The 21,502-nt window shown below is 37.6% G+C and overlaps 1 protein-coding gene and 1 non-coding gene across 5 annotated transcripts; one reads left to right on the forward strand and one right to left on the reverse strand.

Moving 5' to 3' along the window:
• Positions 1–1,894: 1,894 nt before the first annotated feature.
• LOC120013976 lies at positions 1,895–2,001 on the reverse strand. Its single transcript, XR_005471514.1, has one exon. It is a non-coding gene; the product is annotated as a small nucleolar RNA R71 (small nucleolar RNA).
• A 10,188-nt stretch (positions 2,002–12,189) lies between these two features.
• On the forward strand, positions 12,190–21,478 carry LOC120012767 (PH, RCC1 and FYVE domains-containing protein 1-like). Of its 4 annotated transcripts, XM_038864245.1 has the most exons (10): positions 12,190–12,693; positions 14,645–14,731; positions 15,970–16,059; positions 16,192–16,278; positions 16,391–16,510; positions 17,157–17,231; positions 17,304–19,253; positions 19,363–19,509; positions 20,224–20,732; positions 21,014–21,478. In XM_038864245.1, the coding sequence occupies exons 1-10, from the start codon at positions 12,667–12,669 to the stop codon at positions 21,171–21,173; spliced, it is 3,252 nt and encodes a 1,083-aa protein (XP_038720173.1). In that variant the 5' UTR covers positions 12,190–12,666; the 3' UTR covers positions 21,174–21,478. The 4 variants fall into 4 exon arrangements, with proteins under 4 accessions (XP_038720173.1, XP_038720174.1, XP_038720176.1 ...); XM_038864246.1 differs by lacking the exon at positions 14,645–14,731; XM_038864248.1 differs by lacking the exon at positions 14,645–14,731 and having other exon boundaries at positions 15,970–16,019.
• The last annotated feature ends 24 nt before the right edge of the window (positions 21,479–21,502 follow it).

Genomic DNA, 21,502 nt, shown 5'->3' on the forward strand with positions numbered 1-21,502 from the left:
GCGCAATATTTGTGCACGCCCAGTATCACTTGTGCACGCCCAGTCCAGCGAGTTGGGCGTGAATTTGAAGTTGTGCACGCCTAGGATTGCGCCTAGGCGTGCGCCTAGGCGTGCGCCTAGGCGTGGTGCGCCTAGGCGTGAATACAACGCGCCTAGGCGCACAAGACAGTTTTTTGGTATGTTTTAATTCGCGAACTTGCCGAGCCGCAGGAGTTTTTAGACCTAGAACTGAGTTTCTGGAGAGCGAAAGCAGAGGGGGAGGCGACTCTTGGAGCTAGGAGGAGAGATTCTTCAGCTCAACTTGGATCTACTCAACTAATTGGGTTTATTCATGATTTTCTCATCTCTCCTTTTGTGTTTTTCTCTCATTATGTGTAACTAAACCTCTTGTGCCAAGGCTAGGATGAAGCCTTGGGTTTGATGACTTTGTTTATGACTTGATTTACATATATATGAGTTGATTTGGGTATAAATCTTGTGTTTCTATGTTTGATTGCAATTTCTTCATGCTTGTGGTGTTTGGCCAACACTTTAGGTTTTTGGATGAAATTGTTTGGAGAATTTGCTTAGACAATAATATGTCAAGTAGATTATGCTTCTTGAAACACTTGATTATGAATGTGTCTCCCTTTAATTAGGTGACAATTTGTATGAATTCTAATCTCCATAGAACTCCATGAATTCCTATGCATGTTTAGACCAATAAGATGGCTAGAATGTATTTAGGAATATCCGACCTAGACCAATAAGATGGCTAGTAATCGATTTTAGGGAGATTTGGCTTAAGTGCGCTAAAACCGACTTAGGTACGGATTCGTTATGCCCGAATTAGCAAATATGTGTGTGAATTTGTGTCATTGCAAGTCATTTCCCAAGGGGGATTCCAAAGCCTTGGTGTTCATCTCATTCATCTCATTTGCATTAGTTGCATCTTTATTCTAAGAAAATACCAAAAACACTTTGCTATTTGCTTGTCTTAGTTTAATTACCCAACCAAACAATCTTGAGTTGAACTTTACTTTTGTTTGCATTGTCCATACGTACATACAAATATAAATTTGGATTAGATATAACACCGTCCCTGTGGATTCGACCCTTGCTTATCATTGTGCTGTAGTCGCCGACTAGTACACTTGCTAGTAAGGTTAATTTAGACCCAACAAGTTTATGGCGCCGTTGCCGGGGAGGGTTGCTTATATTTGATCCATTCTTGTTTATATACATAGATACTTACATACTTAGTTTAGCTCTTTCTTTCTTGATAATTAGTGATCTTTATACTTTTCTTTCTTGTTTGTAGTTCATGCAAGGAAGGCGTTCTCAAGATACAGAAATTCTTCCTGTTGATCTAGACTTGGAACGTGCACGAAGGAACAAGAGAGACAAGGATCTTCTTGAGGAGAAATCTTCCACTCGTTCTATTTCTCCTACATCCAGCTCTAGTTCGTCTAGTGACAAAATTTTGGGAGAACATTCTGAACAAGCAAGCATGGCTGAAAATCGTGAAGAAGTTGGCAACAATGCAAATGCTCCTGTTACTATCATGGACTACTCTATGCCACAATTCTCTACTAGACAATCTTGCATCATATTACCAACCATTCCGCCAAATCTATCTTATGAGCTTAAATGTCATGTGATTAACATGCTCCCATCATTCTCAGGAGCGGAAAATCAAGATGCTAGTGATCACATTGATAATTTTCTGGAGATTTGTGGCACTCAAAAAATTCAAGGCATATCTGAAGAGTTCATACGGTTGAAGCTATTTCCTTTTTCTCTTAAGGAAAGTGCTAAGATCTGGTTCAAGACTCTGCCACCAAATTCTATCACTTCTTGGGAACAACTTTCTGCTAAGTTTATTCAGAAGTTCTATACTCAGTCAAGGACACAGAGGCTTAGGGATCAGATTTTCCATTTCAGGCAGAACAAGGGAGAACCACTTTTTAAGGCTTGGGAGCGATATAAAACTTTATTGATTGGTTGCCCACATCATCAATTCTTGCCATGGCAGATTATATCATACTTTTACCAACATCTGGCTGATGAATGCCGCCATAGGTTAGATGCAGCTGCTGGAGGAAATATTATGGCTAAGGAACCAACTGAAGCCAATGAAATTATTGAGACTGTGGTGGCAAATTCCTCACAATGGGATAATCGTGATCTTGATGCTCCTAGACACATGGTTTATGAGGCTAGTGGTTCAAATACAGAGATGGCATCTGTGGCTAGGAAATTGGATGCGGTAGTGACTTTGCTGAGCAGAAATTTGGATCCTTGCGGCATTTGTGGAGGCACCGATCATCCTACTCATGTATGTTCTAGAAGTGGGACATTTCCTGAAGCGGAAGTTAATGCAGTTCAACCTTTTCATAGGCAGCAGAATGATCCCTTTTCTCACACATATAACCCAGGATGGAAGAATCATCCCAATTTCTCCTATGCTTCACCCCAGAATTTCAATCAAGGGCCCAGACCTTGGCAAGCTCCACGACAAGAAGCACCTTCTCAAGATGCAAGGAAGTTTACTATGGAGGACCTTATTTCCCAGCTTGCTCAATCACAAGTCACAATGCAACATTCCCAAGCAGAGATGAGCAAGTCAATGACTCAGTTGCAACAAACTGTTTCCAGTAATACTCAATCTATCGCAAAGCTTGAAATGCAAGTAGGACAACTTGCTCATGCCTTGAGTGAAAGACAGCCAGGAAAGCTGCCGAGTCAACCTGAGGTAAATCCTAAGCAGTATGAGGATGCTAATGCTATTACTGTTTTGCGAAGTGGGAAAAATGTGGATAACAAAATTGAGTATAAAAAGCTTGAAGGTGAGAATCATGATGAGCCTATAGTGGTGGAGCCAAGTGCTTCCAAAATACCTCATGTTGAGAAGGAAAAGCCGGAAGTAGAAGAGTATGTTCCAAAAGTGCCTTTTCCATCTCGTCTTGCCCCAGCTAAGAAAAGCAAGTATAATCGGGATATTTTTGAAGTTTTGAAGAAAGTGGAGATTAATATTCCACTCATTGAGGCAATTAAGTCTATTCCCGCATATGCAAAATTTTTGAAGGAGTTGTGCACTAACAAAAGGAAGATAGGTGATCATGAAGAAGTATTTCTCTCCGAAGAAACGAGTGCTATTTTACAAAAGAAGCTCCCGCCCAAATTAAAAGATCCGGGTAGCTTTACCATTCCTTGTATTATTGGAGAGAAAGAAATTGAAAAGGCCTTGATGGATCTTGGTGCAAGTGTAAATATCATGCCTTATTCTGTTTACACTACTTTGAAGATAGGTGAGTTGAAACCAACTTCAGTCACTCTCCAACTAGCTGATCGCTCTTTAGTGCATCCTTTTGGGTTAGTTGAAGATGTTTTAGTAAAGGTGGGTGATTTTGTTATTCCGGTGGATTTTCTGGTGCTTGATATGGAGGGTGAACCTAATCCGACAAGAGATGTACCACTCATTCTAGGCCGTGGTTTTATGGCTACCACAAAGACCATTATAGATGTGGAAAAGGGCATGCTCACAATGACAGTCTTTGACAAGACCATTGAGTTCAAAATTTTTAAGGCTATGAAGAGTCCGGATGTCATTAGAGAATGCCTTCATGTTGATATGGTAGGCCATGAGAGAGTGAATTTATTGACAAAAACGGCTTCAAGTGATGAGGTTGTTGAATATGTGGATGGTGATAGCAATGAAGGCAAAAAGACCCCATCATCACCAATATCCAACGAGCTCATGGCTACTTCCCTTGTTACTAGCAAGCTATCTCCAACTTTGAAAGGCATGCGGACAAGAGCAAGGAAGTTGAAAAAGGCACGGTCCAAAACAATGTTGAGAGGTAAAGTGTGTGCTCCTTTTGAGACATTGAAATTGTCTATCCATGGTACTTTCACGATAACGAATTCTAAGATAGAAAAAGGGTGGAAATTTGTGGCTCGTCAATTTCAATTCTGTGGGCCAAATGTTTCGGGGATTCTGAATGGAAAGTATCCTGTGCACCATCCTCCTTGATTTGTTTCCCAAGAATTGTTGTGAAGGTGTTGAGGCTTGTGGTGATTTCTCCAAATCAGGTTGTCTCTCTCCTTATCTAAAACGAGTGTTGTGTTTAAGCTTTCTCCCTCCCTTTATTTATTTGTATTGATGACCATGCATGTTCTTAAAGTTTGGGGTGAGAGTTTGCTTAAATTATTAAGTGTTGATGCATACATGGTTGATTTTGTAGGTACAACTACGTCTGGCTGAAGACATTAAACTTAGCGCTACTTGGGAGGCAACCCAATGAAGTATATCCTTTTGTGTATCCTTTTGTTCTTCATTATTCCATTTTTATTGACAAAATCTTGTGTGGATGTTAGTTTGAATGTGTTGGAATCTGGTTGCAGGAAAGTTTAAATTTCTGGGCATTATGTTTACAGCCAGACCACGCCTAGGCGCGTATTGTGAACGCCTAGGCGCGTATTGTGCACGCCTAGGCGCACCTTATACACGCCTAGGCGTGTGTGTTTACAAAAAAAAAAACAAAAAAAAAAAAAAAAAAAAAAGGTCATATGCAAGAAAGGGTTCATGAAGACATTGAAGAATTGTGGCTAGGCCAGTACCCCAATCCACTCGATGCATGACTCCAACCCCCAGGTTGTATTGTTTCAACTTGTCCTCTTTTTAGTGCATTATTACATTGTTATGTTTTGCATTGAGGACAATGCATTCTTTAAAGTGTGGGGTGGTGGACTGCATATGGATTATCTTGTGCCAAATTTCACATGATTTTTGTTGTAGCTGAATTTAAAAAAAAAAAAAAAAAAAAAAATTCAGTGCTTGAATCTTGCATATTTATGGGAATTTTCTGTTGAATTGAGTGCTATATTGAAATGCAGCTGATCTTGGTTTGTGGAACCCATCTTATCCTTCTATATGCTTGACGTCTACTCTATTGGATAATCACTTGAATTCACTTGCACAAGAATGTATGCTTGTGGGGTATGACTTGGGTGAATAGATGTTGAATGTGGACTTTCTTTAAGATGATCTAGAACACCGTGTTAGTGATATTCTTGGCACTAGTTAATTACATGCATGTTAAAAAAAAATTGATGATGAATAAAAGCATGTTCCGCTCTTGTGATCTTGCTGAGTAACCGGGGCTCTTGTCTAACCAACTCGAGTTTCGCGTAAAAAGGTAAGACAATCTTGATGAACATACTAGGCTAGCTTAACTTCGAAGCCTTTTCAACTCGAGTGATTGATCCGAGGTGTGCTTTATCACATAATGCCCTAAACCAACTGGTTGGGAGTCATTGGTTGAGAACTTGTTACATGGGTTGACTAGAAAGCTTAAAGGAGTGAGCATTGCACGGGCCTAGTAAGATGAAAATAAAAAAAATAATAAAAAATAAAAAAAAATAATAAAAAAAAAAGAAGAAGAAGAAGAAGAGAAGTATGTACATAAATAAAAGTGCCTTGGTATTACTACTTGACTGTTCTTGGAATTCTTGGAATGTGACTATGTTTGGCGCCTATGAACTTTTGGAAGCCAAATATTTATACATTTCTTCTTTGCATGCACTTAATTTAGATGAAGTGATTGAGTAGACGGATAATCTTCACTGAGTATATGTTTGGATGAAGTGTGGGGTCTCCACATCTTTTTGATTGCATGGCATTGATGTATATTGTTTCGATTCTAGCAATTTCCCTCACATATGTTTGATTTGAGTTATCTTGAAACGTTTGTGGGTGTCGTTCTTGTAAGCCCTCAGGAGACAAAACTCCTCCACTAGGGACACCTAGGGGTTTAACGGCTTGTTGCATATGCTAAATGCAATCGCGATTCCTGCGTTAGTGAGTTAGGATGTTAGTTGGTAGATGTACTTTGTTTAGTTTTACTTGAGGACAAGTAAGGTTTAAGTGTGGGGTGTTTGATAGGTATGATAATACCTATTGTTTTTGGTAGAAATATCCCCCTCTTAAGCTTTCTTTTGATAAATAATGAGTGTATTTATGTTTTGATTTGTATTTCTGATAGGTTGATTGCGGTTTGGATGAAAAGTGATGAAAAAAGGGCTGAACTGAAGAAAATGTCCACCGACCTTCGTGTGTTCAAATACTTATAACTTTTTGTCACGTTATCGGAATCAAGCGAAATAAAAGGCATTGGAAACTAGACATCTCAAGCTTTCCGTAGACGCTAAAATCGTGCAAATCGGACGTCGTATGGAGATTGTGGAATCATTCCACGCCTAGGCGCAATATTTGTGCACGCCCAGTATCACTTGTGCACGCCCAGTCCAGCGAGTTGGGCGTGAATTTGAAGTTGTGCACGCCTAGGATTGCGCCTAGGCGTGCGCCTAGGCGTGCGCCTAGGCGTGGTGCGCCTAGGCGTGAATACAACGCGCCTAGGCGCACAAGACAGTTTTTTGGTATGTTTTAATTCGCGAACTTGCCGAGCCGCAGGAGTTTTTAGACCTAGAACTGAGTTTCTGGAGAGCGAAAGCAGAGGGGGAGGCGACTCTTGGAGCTAGGAGGAGAGATTCTTCAGCTCAACTTGGATCTACTCAACTAATTGGATTTATTCATGATTTTCTCATCTCTCCTTTTGTGTTTTTCTCTCATTATGTGTAACTAAACCTCTTGTGCCAAGGCTAGGATGAAGCCTTGGGTTTGATGACTTTGTTTATGACTTGATTTACATATATATGAGTTGATTTGGGTATAAATCTTGTGTTTCTATGTTTGATTGCAATTTCTTCATGCTTGTGGTGTTTGGCCAACACTTTAGGTTTTTGGATGAAATTGTTTGGAGAATTTGCTTAGACAATAATATGTCAAGTAGATTATGCTTCTTGAAACACTTGATTATGAATGTGTCTCCCTTTAATTAGGTGACAATTTGTATGAATTCTAATCTCCATAGAACTCCATGAATTCCTATGCATGTTTAGACCAATAAGATGGCTAGAATGTATTTAGGAATATCCGACCTAGACCAATAAGATGGCTAGTAATCGATTTTAGGGAGATTTGGCTTAAGTGCGCTAAAACCGACTTAGGTACGGATTCGTTATGCCCGAATTAGCAAATATGTGTGTGAATTTGTGTCATTGCAAGTCATTTCCCAAGGGGGATTCCAAAGCCTTGGTGTTCATCTCATTCATCTCATTTGCATTAGTTGCATCTTTATTCTAAGAAAATACCAAAAACACTTTGCTATTTGCTTGTCTTAGTTTAATTACCCAACCAAACAATCTTGAGTTGAACTTTACTTTTGTTTGCATTGTCCATACGTACATACAAATATAAATTTGGATTAGATATAACACCGTCCCTGTGGATTCGACCCTTGCTTATCATTGTGCTGTAGTCGCCGACTAGTACACTTGCTAGTAAGGTTAATTTAGACCCAACACCCTTCCATTAATAAAATACCAAAACCGTTTCCATTTAATATACTCTATACCAAAACCGTTCCAAAACCATTTAAAAAACAATTTAAATTTCCAAAACCGGAACCGTTCCATAACCGTTTATCATCGGGTACCCGTTTACCATTTAACTTTTAATTTTTTAATTTTTTTTGAAGATTATATTAATATAAATTAATATTGAGTATGATTTATATTAATTATGATTTTATAATTCAAATTAGTCTAATTTATAGTTTTATTAGTATGCTTCTATAAATATATATGTTTTAATATACTTTATCATGTTATAATTTAATATCCTAGTAGTATTTCTTTATAGATGATTTATAATATTATTACTATAATGAATCTTTTTATTAAACGGTTCGGGTACCCTAAACCCGGCACCAAAAACCAAACCCGACCCTAAACCATGACGGGTTTGAAAACAAAAACCAAAACCGTTTCCAAAACCTATAGGATCGATTTTCGGGTTTTAAACGGACCGGGTACCCTGTGGATAGTGCTCGGATCGGTTTTTTTTGCCATCCCTAACTACTTGCCATAACCTCCCCACTAGCATCTCGAAATACAACACCCATACCCGTGCGATTATTTTGAATTGGTACTCCTTAGTTGCTGGATACTTGGAACAACTCTTGCATTAATTATATTAAAAAAAAACTCTTGCATTAATTCTTGATTTTTTTATCATTTTTATCTTAATTTTACTAAAATAATAGAGGGATAATATTTTTTAGAATTCGCATAAGAAATCAACTTTTATTTTAAGAAAATTCAAATTTAAGGAAAATTTTAAATTTTCCGGTGTTTATTTTAAGGAGGTTTCGTTTACATATTATCATAAAACTTATGTTAAAAGACTAACTATTTTCCTCATGAAAATCATGAATATGCCAAAAATTTTGATTTTCCTTTAAACAAGTGGAGCAATGGAGCATTCATTTCTAAGGAAATAAATCTTTTTTTAATATCATTTACATTATTATATATTATCAATATACCATCATAAAATGGGTAGAACTAATCTCATAAATTGTAATTTACTAATTTTCGAGATAAGAGGGGGGTTTTTTTCTTTAAATGTCACACACCCAATTGTATTCATTTACCCAATAAATTAGGTATGAGAATTTGAGATCTAAAAGACACTCGAACCACCATAAAGATATATTACATCTACAATACAAGAACTACATCAAAAAAAAAAGACAAACACTAAACAACACCATCTTAATCCATTGTGTTGTGATAAAGTTAAAGGCCCAATAACTAATTGGAATTGTTGCTCGCTTAAACAAATTAAGACCAAAAATAAGTTTTGGAAATAACATGTTGATTTGGTTTTGGGCTGGACTCGTTGTTTGTGATGGGCTTGACCCATGATCCACCCTGATAGTTTGAATAAGAAGATGGGAGCCGTTATTTACACACAAACTTAAATTCACTACACACACTTATTTTTTTGTTTTTAAGACAAGCATTGAACTTACCAAACTAACCTTACACATTAATTAAAAAATATTTAATATCCTAAATACCCTCTTCCCCACCCAATAAAAACACACAGTAAATTAGGGTAAAAAATGGTTGGACATTCAATGATGCCTTAGCAACATAAAGGCTAAAAACCCATTCGATTAAATGACCAAATGAAAAATCAGACATTGAATTGTAATGAAAATATATACTTTTTTTTTTACTAAATTATCAGTATTTCTTTTTCAGTACCAGCCAAACAAGGAGAAGAAGCAACCATGAAAACCACCTCTCCTGCTCTGCCACTCTCTCTCTTGCCGCTTTCTATATTTCTCTTAAAAGTATGCCCAATTTTGCTTATATTATATAGCAAGAGAGGGAAAATGAAGCAATATGGGAGAAAGAGAATGATTTTTTATTTAAAATCTCAATCGATTTGAAGAGTAAATAAGGAAGCTTATGCAGACACCAAAACCTTTTAAGAAGAAAAAAATAGATAAAGCTGGGAGCGATAGAGTAGTAGTTAAATTGGAAGGTGATTTAATTGATCTTTAAGTAAGTTTTAAGTTAGAAGTCTTCTTGGTTCTTAAAATACTTAATTAAAAAATTTTAATTAAAAGATTTAGGGTTATAATTTAATTTAATTGTATTGAGAAAAAAATGTGTGCAAAAAGTAAATTGGTTTTAAAGTAATTTCATATAAACATAATTTTGTAAACTTAAATCATTTATAAAAATTTGTTGTGCAATGAGTCGAAATTCGTGTGTAAATATCAACTCTCTAAGAAAATTTATGATGGGGTTTTTTTAGCCACATAAATTGAAATTCAGACATCCATGGATCCACTCATCAAATATAACATCTTAAATTAACCACTTTGAAATGACCATAAACTCGGATAGTCAAACCTACATTCACAAGAGTTTTTTACCTGACAACAAAGTAAATTGGGTCAAATCTTAACACATGCCCACAAGAGTATTGCTCATAATAAGAATCGAACTCAGAAATTTACAAATCTACAATTTAGTGTAGAAAAATTCACCACTAAACTATTACGAAGTGATTTTTTTTCCGACCCATATATGAACATGATAGAAAGATGCATCAATGAATGGAACAAGCCATGTAATTCTAGCTCAATATGTGCATGGTCCCGCATGAAAAAATAAAGAAAAGAAAAGGAGGCAGCCGACCAGGCTATTTTTCGTGATTGTGTCGTGATATATATATATATGAAAGAGACAAAGAGGGCCCTAACCGTGCTTGGATATTTGGCTTTATTGTCCACAAAAGCAACCCTTTAATGGAAGCAACAATTTCTCATAATCATTGTATATGCTTCCCTTCCCCTTCCATCGAGATTTTGACATTTTGTTTTGTTGAGGTACTTTTGAATTATTACATACACCAACCATTGCGGCTTTCAAATTGCTTATTACAATATCCTATAAATATATATATATATATATAGGTTTTCTCTCCTACGGACTCAACTTACGGACTTATTTCTCCGCCTTTGGATCCATCAAACGGCTAAGATTTTGAAAGCACAAACTACCCTTTCAACCACCCAAACCCTTCTTCTGCATCTCACCGGGAAGGAAGTGACAACAGTGCAAAAAAGGAAGCCGAAATCACAGCACAAATGGCCAGCCACGGCACAAAAAATGACACTTAGTAGCCCAGAAATCCAAGGGGAAGAGAACAATATCCAGAAAAACAAAGACCAAGAGATCAATATGAGAGAAAGTGGTAGATCTCTCCATTTCTGGGGTACAATCTGGTCCGAATATGATAGATTTCTTACGATTTTCTTTCGATCTGGCAAGACCTTGTTATTATGACAAACGCATGAATAATTATTCCACTTTTAATCACTGGAGTGATAGTTTACTGGTGAATCTCTTTATGATCAAATCGTATGAACTTGAAAGGTCGTGAGTATAATACTCTTATGTGCCCATGTGTTGGGTTTTAACCAAACTTACTATGTCGTCAAATGAGAAACATATGTGTGCGAGCCTAACGGTATGATTTTAGAGCCATAACAATTGTTTAAAAAATACACTTTGTATGGCGTCGTTGTGGATAATTTATTATTTTTTTCACTTTTAATCGCTAACTTGACGTAGAACGAGTAGAGATCGCGTCTGAGGAAGGAATTGATGGGAATCAAGAAGAAATTGAGAATGGAAAACTCAATAGAGCTGACGAGAAGAAATAGCCGTAACTTTTGACTCGATTGACAGATTTCCTATTATAATATGTTTCCGAAGATTGATTTTTGTCCCCTATAGCATCTCAACCGGGCTTCAAGCTTAAATTACCTGTTTAAGACAGGCTGGCGGGTGATCACAGTTTTATTATTTTGGTCAACTTTTCGTTTTAGTTTGTTTTGCTTTAGTTAATGTCCTTATTGGTCTTTTTACTTAATTAGGGTTTCCTAGTGACTATTTAAGCTGCTGGTTGGTTGTTATTTGGATTATTATTGAAGTTAATAAACTTTTGGTTTACAACCAATTTTCCTTGGTGGACTCCAAGATTGTTCTTGAGAATTTACACTTGTATTTCCGTTGATTGTTTCACGCTGCGTCATAACTTCCTTATCAAATTAGGGTAGCATGTCAAATTGATTAGTGACTTGATTAATTGTCAAAGCAAAGTGTAATTAACTAGCCACCGGTATCAATTGGGATGGTCAATAACACGTTCCATGACTCTTTGAATTTTAAAAAAAATAAAGGAATAAAGATCAAAGGTCAAAATTTTTAGAAAAGCAAATGTCCAAGAAATGGACGGCTGAGATGATCTTTTATTAGAAATTTAGGTGATCTTCTCCCTTTATTATTTAATACATATAGTTTTCCCAAGACAAGAAAAAAATTATAGTCACTAACCAAATTCAAAACAATTATAGTTTTATGTAATGCATGAGTACTAGGGATTAATTAAGGTCGGTTTTGTATATGTTCAATTTGGCTCATCCAAAATTCACTTGAGAGATTGTTCGTTTTGCCTTGAAGACTTAACTCAAATTTTCTTTTAAAAGACGCCTCAAATATCAAGAAGACGTACATGTTTATTGTGCGGTCCAAATTTGGTATCAGGCTCAAATCCAGCCCAAACGATACTCGGCCCAAACAATTATCGGAATAAGATAGCATGGATTAGGGACCGTTGGATTTTAAGAAAGCAATCCAACGTTTCACAACTTTTTGCCCAAATTTGTGTATGCAAAAACTGGCGATTTCTTACAACTTTTTTTTTCCTCGTTTTGCGTTTCCTCTTCTTTGACTCTCTCTGGACTTTTATTTACAAAAAGACTCCTTCCTTCGTTTCTCTCTCTAATCTTTTTTTTCCCTTCTCTCCCGTAGTCTGGTTCTCCCTGGCTGACACTTCTGTCTCCGGCCTCGACACTGCGGCGAAACCGTTTATTCTATCTGGAGAGCTGGTCTTCTTTGACTCCAAGGCAGCTATTCTTGCTCTACAGAGTCTGCACTAAGTGGACCGGGGGTTTAGACTTCGGCGATCAGTGTTAGACTTGAATTTTGGTCGGAGAGGATCTAGGGCTTCTGATTTTTCGGGACGTGGTAGATCTTCTGTACTGTTTTCGTTGTTGTGGTGGTGGTGGTGGTGGTGGCGGTGATGTGAGAGTGGTAGTGGATGTCACAGAGGAGGAAGGTTGTGTGGCGTTACATGATGAGCGGACCTTCGAAGAGGGATCGTGGAGGGTGGTGGCGTTTTGGTAAATCTTTCACATGAATGCCGAACTTGACATCGAGCAGGTTTGAATGTATTCACTTTCTTTTCGTTGAATTTGCGTCAATAAATTTATTAGAGAATTGAGACTTTGAAACAAATTTGTGTAATTTTTTTTGTTCCCTTCTGCCTTTTTTTTTTGCACAATACTGTTTATTTGCTTTTGCTATGGTATAATTATTTATTTATTTTTCGTTTTAAATATGCTACTAATACTTTAAAGGAATGACATCTCGAACAATTTTTGTTTACATTTTTTTTTTTTCCATTTTGTTAAAGTATTGAAGGTTTATGGTTCTGGGTTGTCAGCATTGGCATTATCTCTGCCTCTCTCAAATAAAAGAAAAAAGGAAAAAATCATTGATATTGAGATAGGAAGAAGAGAACACATGCGTTGAACGTGTTAGCTGTTGCATTTTGATTACAGACTGTTGAATATAGGGCTTAAAAATTAGTGAAAGGTTACCTACAAAAATTTTTTGTTTCCTAACCATGGTAGAAGTATAATACGGAAGCTTGTGTGGTACTATGAGAAACATGGTTCTCAGTGAAGAATTATAAGTTATTAGCTTATTACAGAAAACCAAAATTCACACCCTTCAGAAAATCCACTTTGAGTACCATCAGCTCTATTGAATTTGGGCTGGCAGTTTGATTCCATGGTATATTTTAATTGCACTTAAATCTAACAGACTTCTGGATATCAATCCATGTTGCCATTCATTTTAGTCACTGGGCAATATTGCCTTTTTTTGGAAACATTATACTCCTGCTGTAATTGAGAAACAACATTATTTTAAAGCGGGTGTTGGAAATCTTGCAAAACCACTAGCTTGTTGGAGGCATTGTTGACTTCATAATATATTACCTTTAAGTAATTGGCGACGTTTTCAACTAGGAGCTGAACTGGACATATCCATTACTCTACCTGCATACGCTCTACTTTATCCTCTACCAATGCCATTCCAATGCCAATGAAACTGTATTTGAGGAAGTGAAGCTGCTGATGTTTGGTTATGGAGTATTAGCAGTGTTTCTTTGTGGGGAAGTACATGCACATATCATGTAAGTTTTGTGATAATAAGTTCTGCTGTCAGTGACTATCCTTTTGGATATTTTATGGCAGCATAGGAATGGAAAAGCTTTGTGATACTCAGATACTCCATTATTGAATTCTTCCCCTTGCTCTGAAATGCCAGTTTTTTTTCCTGCTCCTTTTAGGTTATTGGTTACCTTCGATATCTTTCTGGAAAAAGGGTGCAGTTTTGATCCCTTCGCTAGTATTAGGCTTAACCTACCGACTAGATGCTGCTGGAGGGCCTGCCTTAGCATTGTAGTATAGTATGTGTCTTACCCCTTCTTTTAGAAAAAAAAAAGGTGAGGTGGTGATACTCCTGAGTTCTACTCAAATCCTCACATGTGGTGAAGGATTGCCATGCTTATGACCTGGCCTTGGTAAGGGTTATACTGAAAAAAATAATATCCGAAACTGCACCATACGAAAGCCGAAGAGTCCTAAAATATGTTTATAAAAGTCAAGAAAAAAAGAAGCGAAACAGTAGGTGATCATAAGAATACAAAAAGCCATACGAAAGAAAGCTAATTGAAACTTTTGAATTACAGAAACAGGCTCTCAGCAACGCCAGGGTAAGTCTGCAGAAATTTGCCCTCTCCAGTAACCCTAGTGCCATGTTTACTGGGATTGGCCTTTTAATCAGCTGCAGTAACTCAAATGGCAAACAAACTAAATTTATGCCATCCACTGGTTGGGTGAAGGGTGCTTTACAGAAGTTGGGTTGTGAAATGTGATGAGAAATTTTGAAATGTGGTTCTTCATGGTCTCTATGGTTCTACTACGACTGTCAACAGACTCAACACTGCTTTTTAGATGTTGAACTTGCCAATCTTCTTTGTAATATCACATATTTCTGCCGTAGACAATTTTCTTGGTCTTAAAGATCTTTCTACGGTTTGCAGGCATTAATTGCTCTAAAGAAGGGTGCTCAACTTCTGAAATATGGTCGTAAAGGGAAACCCAAGTTTTGTCCATTTAGACTCTCTTATGTAAGTCTTAAGACTTTATGTTTTTCCACAGGTTTTTCATATATTTGCTACTTGGCCTGCACAACAGAGTTTGCTTAGTATTTAACGGGCCACATAGAAAATTACTTTCCTGAGAAAGTTACAACCTACGGCTTGTGTATTGGAGTTTTTGAAATTCCTTTGATGCCCAATCGCAATATGTACAGAGAAATGTCTTCACTTTTTAGTGCTTTGAATGTGATGGGGTTTATTGATTTTCCAAGTAGAAAAATACTGAAAAGCCATATGAAAATTTATTTTGGCCTTAGAAGTTACAGGATCCTAATCATTTAGTCGATATATTTTTCATGCAAAACTGTTCTGATTTACATTAGATTGGCTTCCTCTTAATTGTTTGGTTAAGCTAGGCGGGCTATTAGAATATGTATTGAGTATGATTCAAGTTTCTCCATGCAATGCAAGACAGCTTTTGTGAATAGTGGTATAAGACATACCTCTCAGAGCTATTGCACATTAGAAAGCAAGTTATGAGATAGATGGAAAGCAGCTCGTAAGAGTGACAGTTTGATGAAGCAAGCATTTTACTCAAATTTTCTTACTTAAGTAACCTGTTAAAATCATAAATAACTTCTCAAATTGTACTCAGAATGTTTATTGTATGTTGGGCATCTTTTCGTTTGAACCAAGAATGCAGTTCTAACGTGTAGAAATATTATGGTACATAGCAACAATAACAATTTTGAAGAGTGCTAAAAATAAAATTTCATTCAATGGTATTTCTGCCTGCAAAGTTATATGCACAAGGAAATAGCATATCTACAACTGTTAGATGATTGGTAGCTGGATTCATTCAATTATGTTGATTTCTATTTTATTCTACGTCTTTCATCCTCTTTGATTGCTTCATAGCGCTAATTTAGTTTATATAATTGTATTCATTACAGAAGACTCAGTTACCTGGGAGACTTTCTCTTGTTTGTAGTTATTTGTCTTCTTTATAAAGTATTGTTTAGCTATCCTAATCCTCCTGTTTAACAGTAGAATAAAATAGAAATCTAACATGCCTGATGGATTCTGGCATCCTGCTCGATATTACCGGGATATTTCCTAGTTCATGCTCCATAATGAAGTCTAACATGCCTGATGGATTGTTGCTCTATTCTCCTTTTGCAATTTTTTTTTTTTTTGTGATCTGTGAAAAAAGGCTGTTCTTTTCTTTTCTGATTATTTACTTCCTGTTTTGTGTGTACAACTTACAGGATGAAACATCTTTGATTTGGATTTCAAGTATTGGCGAAAGAAGTTTGAAGTTAGTTTCTGTCTCAAAAATTATTTTCGGGCAAAGAACTGTGAGATTAAGTTGTATCTCATAGACATTTTTAGATGTTTTTCTTCATATATTTCTAGCATCGATAAGATTCAGTTCTTTGCTTAGGTTTTCTATCTTCATGTTAACTTCTTCGTCTTCATTGTGCTCGCAGGCGGTTTTCCAACGGTATCTTCATCCTGAAAAGGATTATCCGTCATTTTCACTTATATACAATAACGGAAAACGGTCCCTTGATCTGGTTGGTGAAGAAGTTCTGATATTCATATCTTGATATAGCTGATCATTTTGTTTATAATTGCATGCATGTAGTAGTTGCAAATGTCATGTTCTAATGAGTTATTATTTTTCAGATTTGCAAGGACAAAGTTGAGGTGGAAGTGTGGATTGCAGGCCTAAAGGCTTTAATACCCTCTGGTCAAGATGGACGACCCAAAATTGACAGATGGAATGATGGAGGCCTCTACCTTGATGTAATTATACCTTGAAATTTGTTGTGCTTAATTTGAGATTGTGGTCTTGTCTTTCTTTCAGTGTGCTTCACCATAAGGGCACAAGGAAAAAAGTGGGGAAGAAAATGGATACATGTGGATTGGTAGAGCTTAATACTGACTAATGAAGTATTTAGTTTGTAAATATTTGACAACTCTTTAGTTACTTGTGCAAATAATGTACATGGTACGGAGGAAAGTGGTTGATTATCACATATTCCTCTTAATGTTCGTAATGTGCAAGTTTGCATAGATATCTGAATCCCCCACTCACCCTCGCCCCCGAGCAATTTCTTGGAGCTTTTTATGAAATATTGCTTAAAAAGGATAACTCAGTGAATGTGGAACTCGTTTTATGGAGTTTGGGGAGGGTAGTTGTACATAGCCTTACATTGCATATGATGCTTAAGCCGTGAACTTATTATGTGCTGGCGATCATGAGAAACCGTGCAAATGTGTTGATGTTAACTCTCGTGTTTGATACATTGTTATTGTGACAAAATTGCAACATATGACCCAATTTATAGGTGTTCCATCTGCTACACTCATGTGCTCATTGGTGTGAAGTGGAAGAGGGATTTAATACTTTTTTTTTTCGAACATGATACTATTGGTTATTTGGTTTCAGGATAGCGAAGATTTGACTTCAAATAGTGCAAGTGACCGTTCCGTTAGTCTTACACATGATTTTAGCTCTCCAGAGGTATCGGTTAGTTTTCTCCCATCTACTGCTCGCTAAAGTTTCCAGCCTGAGAATTTTGGTTATTTTGAACAGTTGCATGTAGCATCAGACAATACGAACATGCAAGTTAAAGGAACTGGTTCAGATGCTTTTCGAGTTAGCACTTCTAGTGCACCCAGCACTTCTAGTCATGGCTCCGTGCCAGACGATTGTGATGCTCTGGCTGATGTGTATATATGGGGAGAAGTTATATGTGACAACATTGCAAAAGTTGGGGCTGATAAGAATGCTAGTTATTTGAGCACAGAAGCTGATGTGCTTGTCCCCAGGCCATTAGAATCTAATGTAGTTTTGGATGTACATCATATTGCCTGTGGTGTGAAGCATGCTGCCCTAGTCACAAGGCAATGTGAAATCTTTACATGGGGTGAAGAATCAGGTGGAAGGCTTGGCCATGGTGTGGGGAAGGATGTCAGTCAACCCCGCCTTGTTGAAACTTTGGCATTTACTAGTGTTGACTTTGTAGCCTGTGGAGAGTTCCACACATGTGCTATTACTATGGCTGGGGAACTATATACATGGGGTGATGGCACACATAATGCTGGGCTTCTTGGTCATGGTACTGATGTTAGTCACTGGATACCCAAGAGAATCTCAGGTCCTCTTGAGGGACTGAAAATTGCTTCAGTAACTTGTGGTCCATGGCATACTGCCTTGGTAACTTCAACAGGACAGCTCTTTACATTTGGTGATGGAACATTTGGTGTCTTGGGCCACGGCGACAGAGAAAATGTGGCTTATCCAAGAGAAGTAGAATCCCTTTCTGGGTTGAGAACAATTGCCGTTGCATGTGGAGTCTGGCATACTGCTGCTGTGGTAGAGGTTATTGTTACACAGTCTAGTGCCAGTGTCTTATCTGGAAAACTGTTTACTTGGGGTGATGGAGACAAAAATCGTCTTGGACATGGAGACAAGGAACCTCGACTGAAACCTACATGTGTGCCAGCACTTATTGACTACAACTTCTGTAAAGTAGCTTGTGGTCATAGCTTAACTGTTGGGTTGACGACATCAGGACATGTATTTACAATGGGGAGTACTGTTTATAGTCAACTTGGGAATCCCCATGCTGATGGAAAGCTCCCATGCTTGGTAGAAGATAGGCTTGCTGGGGAATCTGTTGAGGAAATTGCTTGTGGTGCTTATCACGTTGCAGTTTTAACATCCAGGAATGAAGTTTATACGTGGGGAAAGGGTGCTAATGGGAGGTTAGGCCATGGAGATATTGAGGATCGTAAATCACCAACTCTTCTTGAGGCTTTGAAGGATAGGCATGTGAAATATATTGCTTGTGGTTCAAACTACTCTGCAGCCATATGCCTACATAAATGGGTATCTGGTGCTGAGCAGTCACAGTGCTCGGCATGTAGACAGGCTTTTGGGTTTACTCGAAAGAGACATAACTGCTATAATTGTGGACTTGTGCACTGCCATTCATGCAGTTCCAGGAAGGCCACAAGAGCAGCATTAGCGCCTAATCCTGGAAAACCGTATCGAGTTTGTGATTCCTGTTTTACCAAACTGAACAAAGTGTCAGAAGCTAGTGTAAATAATAGGAGCACTTTACCTCGGCTTTCAGGTGAAAACAAGGATAGGTTAGACAAGGCTGAGCTAAGATTGTCCAAGTCAGGAGTACCATCTAATATGGATTTGATTAAGCAGTTAGATAGCAAAGCAGCCAAACAAGGAAAGAAAGCTGAGGCATTCTCTTTAGTCCACTCGTCTCAAGCACCTTCTTTGCTGCAGTTGAAAGATGTTTTGTATAGTGCAGTTGATTTACGGAGAATGGCTCCCAAGCCAATTCATGCACCATCAGGAGTAAGTTCCAGGTCAGTATCACCTTTCTCAAGGAGACCTAGTCCCCCACGGTCTGCTACACCTGTCCCCACAACGTCAGGACTTTCTTTTTCTAAAAGCATTGCTGATAGTTTGAAGAAAACAAATGAACTTCTGAATGAGGAGGTGCTAAAGTTGCGTGCACAGGTATATTTACTTATTTTTTTAGATCTCTATTTTTGGTGGGAGATGGTTTCTGATTCTTAATTTTCTTTTTGGAAATACCTTAATATTAATGAATATCAATGTGGTTCAGGTCGAGAAATTGAGACAGAGATGTGACCTTCAAGAAGTAGAGCTTCAGAAATCAGCGAAAAAAGCTCAAGAAGCTATGGCACTGGCTGCCGAGGAATCAGCTAAATCTAAAGCTGCAAAAGACGTCTTAAAGTCTCTTACTGCACAGGTTATCACTTGTTTTGCATATTTTTCTTGTATTTAGTAATTAATAGTGAACTGATCATTTTTTAAAAAATTCTGTTTTTGTTTCATTTGAGGTATGGCTGACGGCTGACCTGCTTTTATGGCTTGTCCGCTCTTAATATGAGATCTGATAGAAATGAGTTTCTTCACACAATTGACACTATTGTGTACTTACTTGGCAGCACTGAGGTCAAGGCAATTGTGTACATATTTGCCCTACAAAGAGAATTATCGATATAAACATTTCATTGTTATCATATATGCCATACACCACCCAGGATATGTTGTATTTGTGGCATGCAATTCCCTTTCTAGATGCTTACTATGGAAATGCTATACACCTGAAGACTCAAAATCTGGTTCTAAAGAAAGTCGGGACTTAGTTCCCCAGGTATATTGGGGGAGGTCAAGATTTTCTATGATGTAAATTGGTTTTTGATGGAGGGAGGATAACAAATCGAATAATTCTTTTACAATAAAATCCGTCAAGTCTGTCAACAGTTATCATATCCAGATCATTTTTCATTCCTAAAATGTGATTATGTGATTATCTTTGGGGTTTCTTTTCTACCATTTTTGGTACCTCTTCAGGGTTTCTTTTCTACCATGTTGGTGATATCTTTTGTGCATTATAGTTTCTCTTTATAAATGTTCTTGTGATAATTTTCTTTTAATTAGACTTATAATGTAATCTCAGCTCAAGGATATGGCTGAGAGGATGCCACCTGGGGTTTATGATACTGAGAGCATAAAGCTAGCTTACCTACCCAACGGATTAGAGTCAAATGGTGCTCATTATGCTGATGCAAATGGGGAGCGTCATTCAAGATCTGATTTTATCAGCAGCTCTTTCCTTGCTTCCCCTACAGGAACCAACACTACTACCCCAAATGGAAATCAAGTTCCTATTCAACTGGCGAGGGATCCACCTATAGCCAATCGAGGAGATGATCATCCAGATTTCAGACTGCTCAATGGTAGTGGAGGGGTTCTGGTGAGTAGCGGTAGTGGGACAGTTGAGGCTGATGGAAAGGAATCCAGGGAATTCCGAGCTAGCAAGCATGGCTTGAAATCTAATAGTTCCGCATTGTCTACTAATGGAAATCAAGTTGAGGCTGAGTGGATTGAGCAGTATGAACCTGGCGTGTATATAACTCTTGTTGCCTTGCGTGACGGAACTAGAGATCTCAAACGACTTCGCTTCAGGTAGTTCATCTAAATTATGTACTTTAACCTTATTTTTATATGAATGGCATCTTTATTGCTGTTGCCCTTTCTGTTAAGGAAAAGGAATTTAGGCTGTTCAGGTCTACACTCAAAAATTACTCGCGATTAGATGTGCTTTAGATTGTCAAGATTACCTTTTGGCACTGGATTCATCAAAGAACAAAAAAAAAAGAGTTCATTTACTTGTTTGACCGGGTTCTGGTCCTTTTTGATCTCCACATGCTATTGGTTTTAAAATACTATGTTCTGGGTATGTGCAGCCGAAGAAGATTTGGAGAGCACCAGGCAGAGGATTGGTGGTCGGAGAACTGTGAAAAAGTATATGAAAGATACAATGTTCGTGGTTCAGACAAATCTTCAGTTTCTGGCCAGACTGCACGCAGAGCAGATGGAAACTTTTCTCCCACCTCCCAGGCTTAACAACATAAGAGATTGAGAAGTTCACGTGTTTTGAAACAGATTTTGGCTCCAGCCATTGTGAAGCTTAGAAGTCGAAGCAAGATTAATCAGGGCGACACCTCCTTTTGATACGTTTGTGACATCCTCTTCTTCCCTCTTTCTTACAGTCTTAATTTATTTCTTCTTCCATTTAATTCTGGGCATATTCCCATTTACATATTTGCTGTTGTATCATAGTGTGTATATAAAAGCATTAGTTTTGGCAGAATAGATCAATAGAGTTTATGAGCATAATATATATATATTAATCTTTTTGTTTGGGTTAATACAATTTAGACCAGAAGGGAGTA

Source organism: Tripterygium wilfordii, chromosome 13 (genome assembly GCF_013401445.1).
Source record: "Tripterygium wilfordii isolate XIE 37 chromosome 13, ASM1340144v1, whole genome shotgun sequence".
NCBI classification, from domain to species: Eukaryota; Viridiplantae; Streptophyta; class Magnoliopsida; order Celastrales; family Celastraceae; genus Tripterygium; species Tripterygium wilfordii.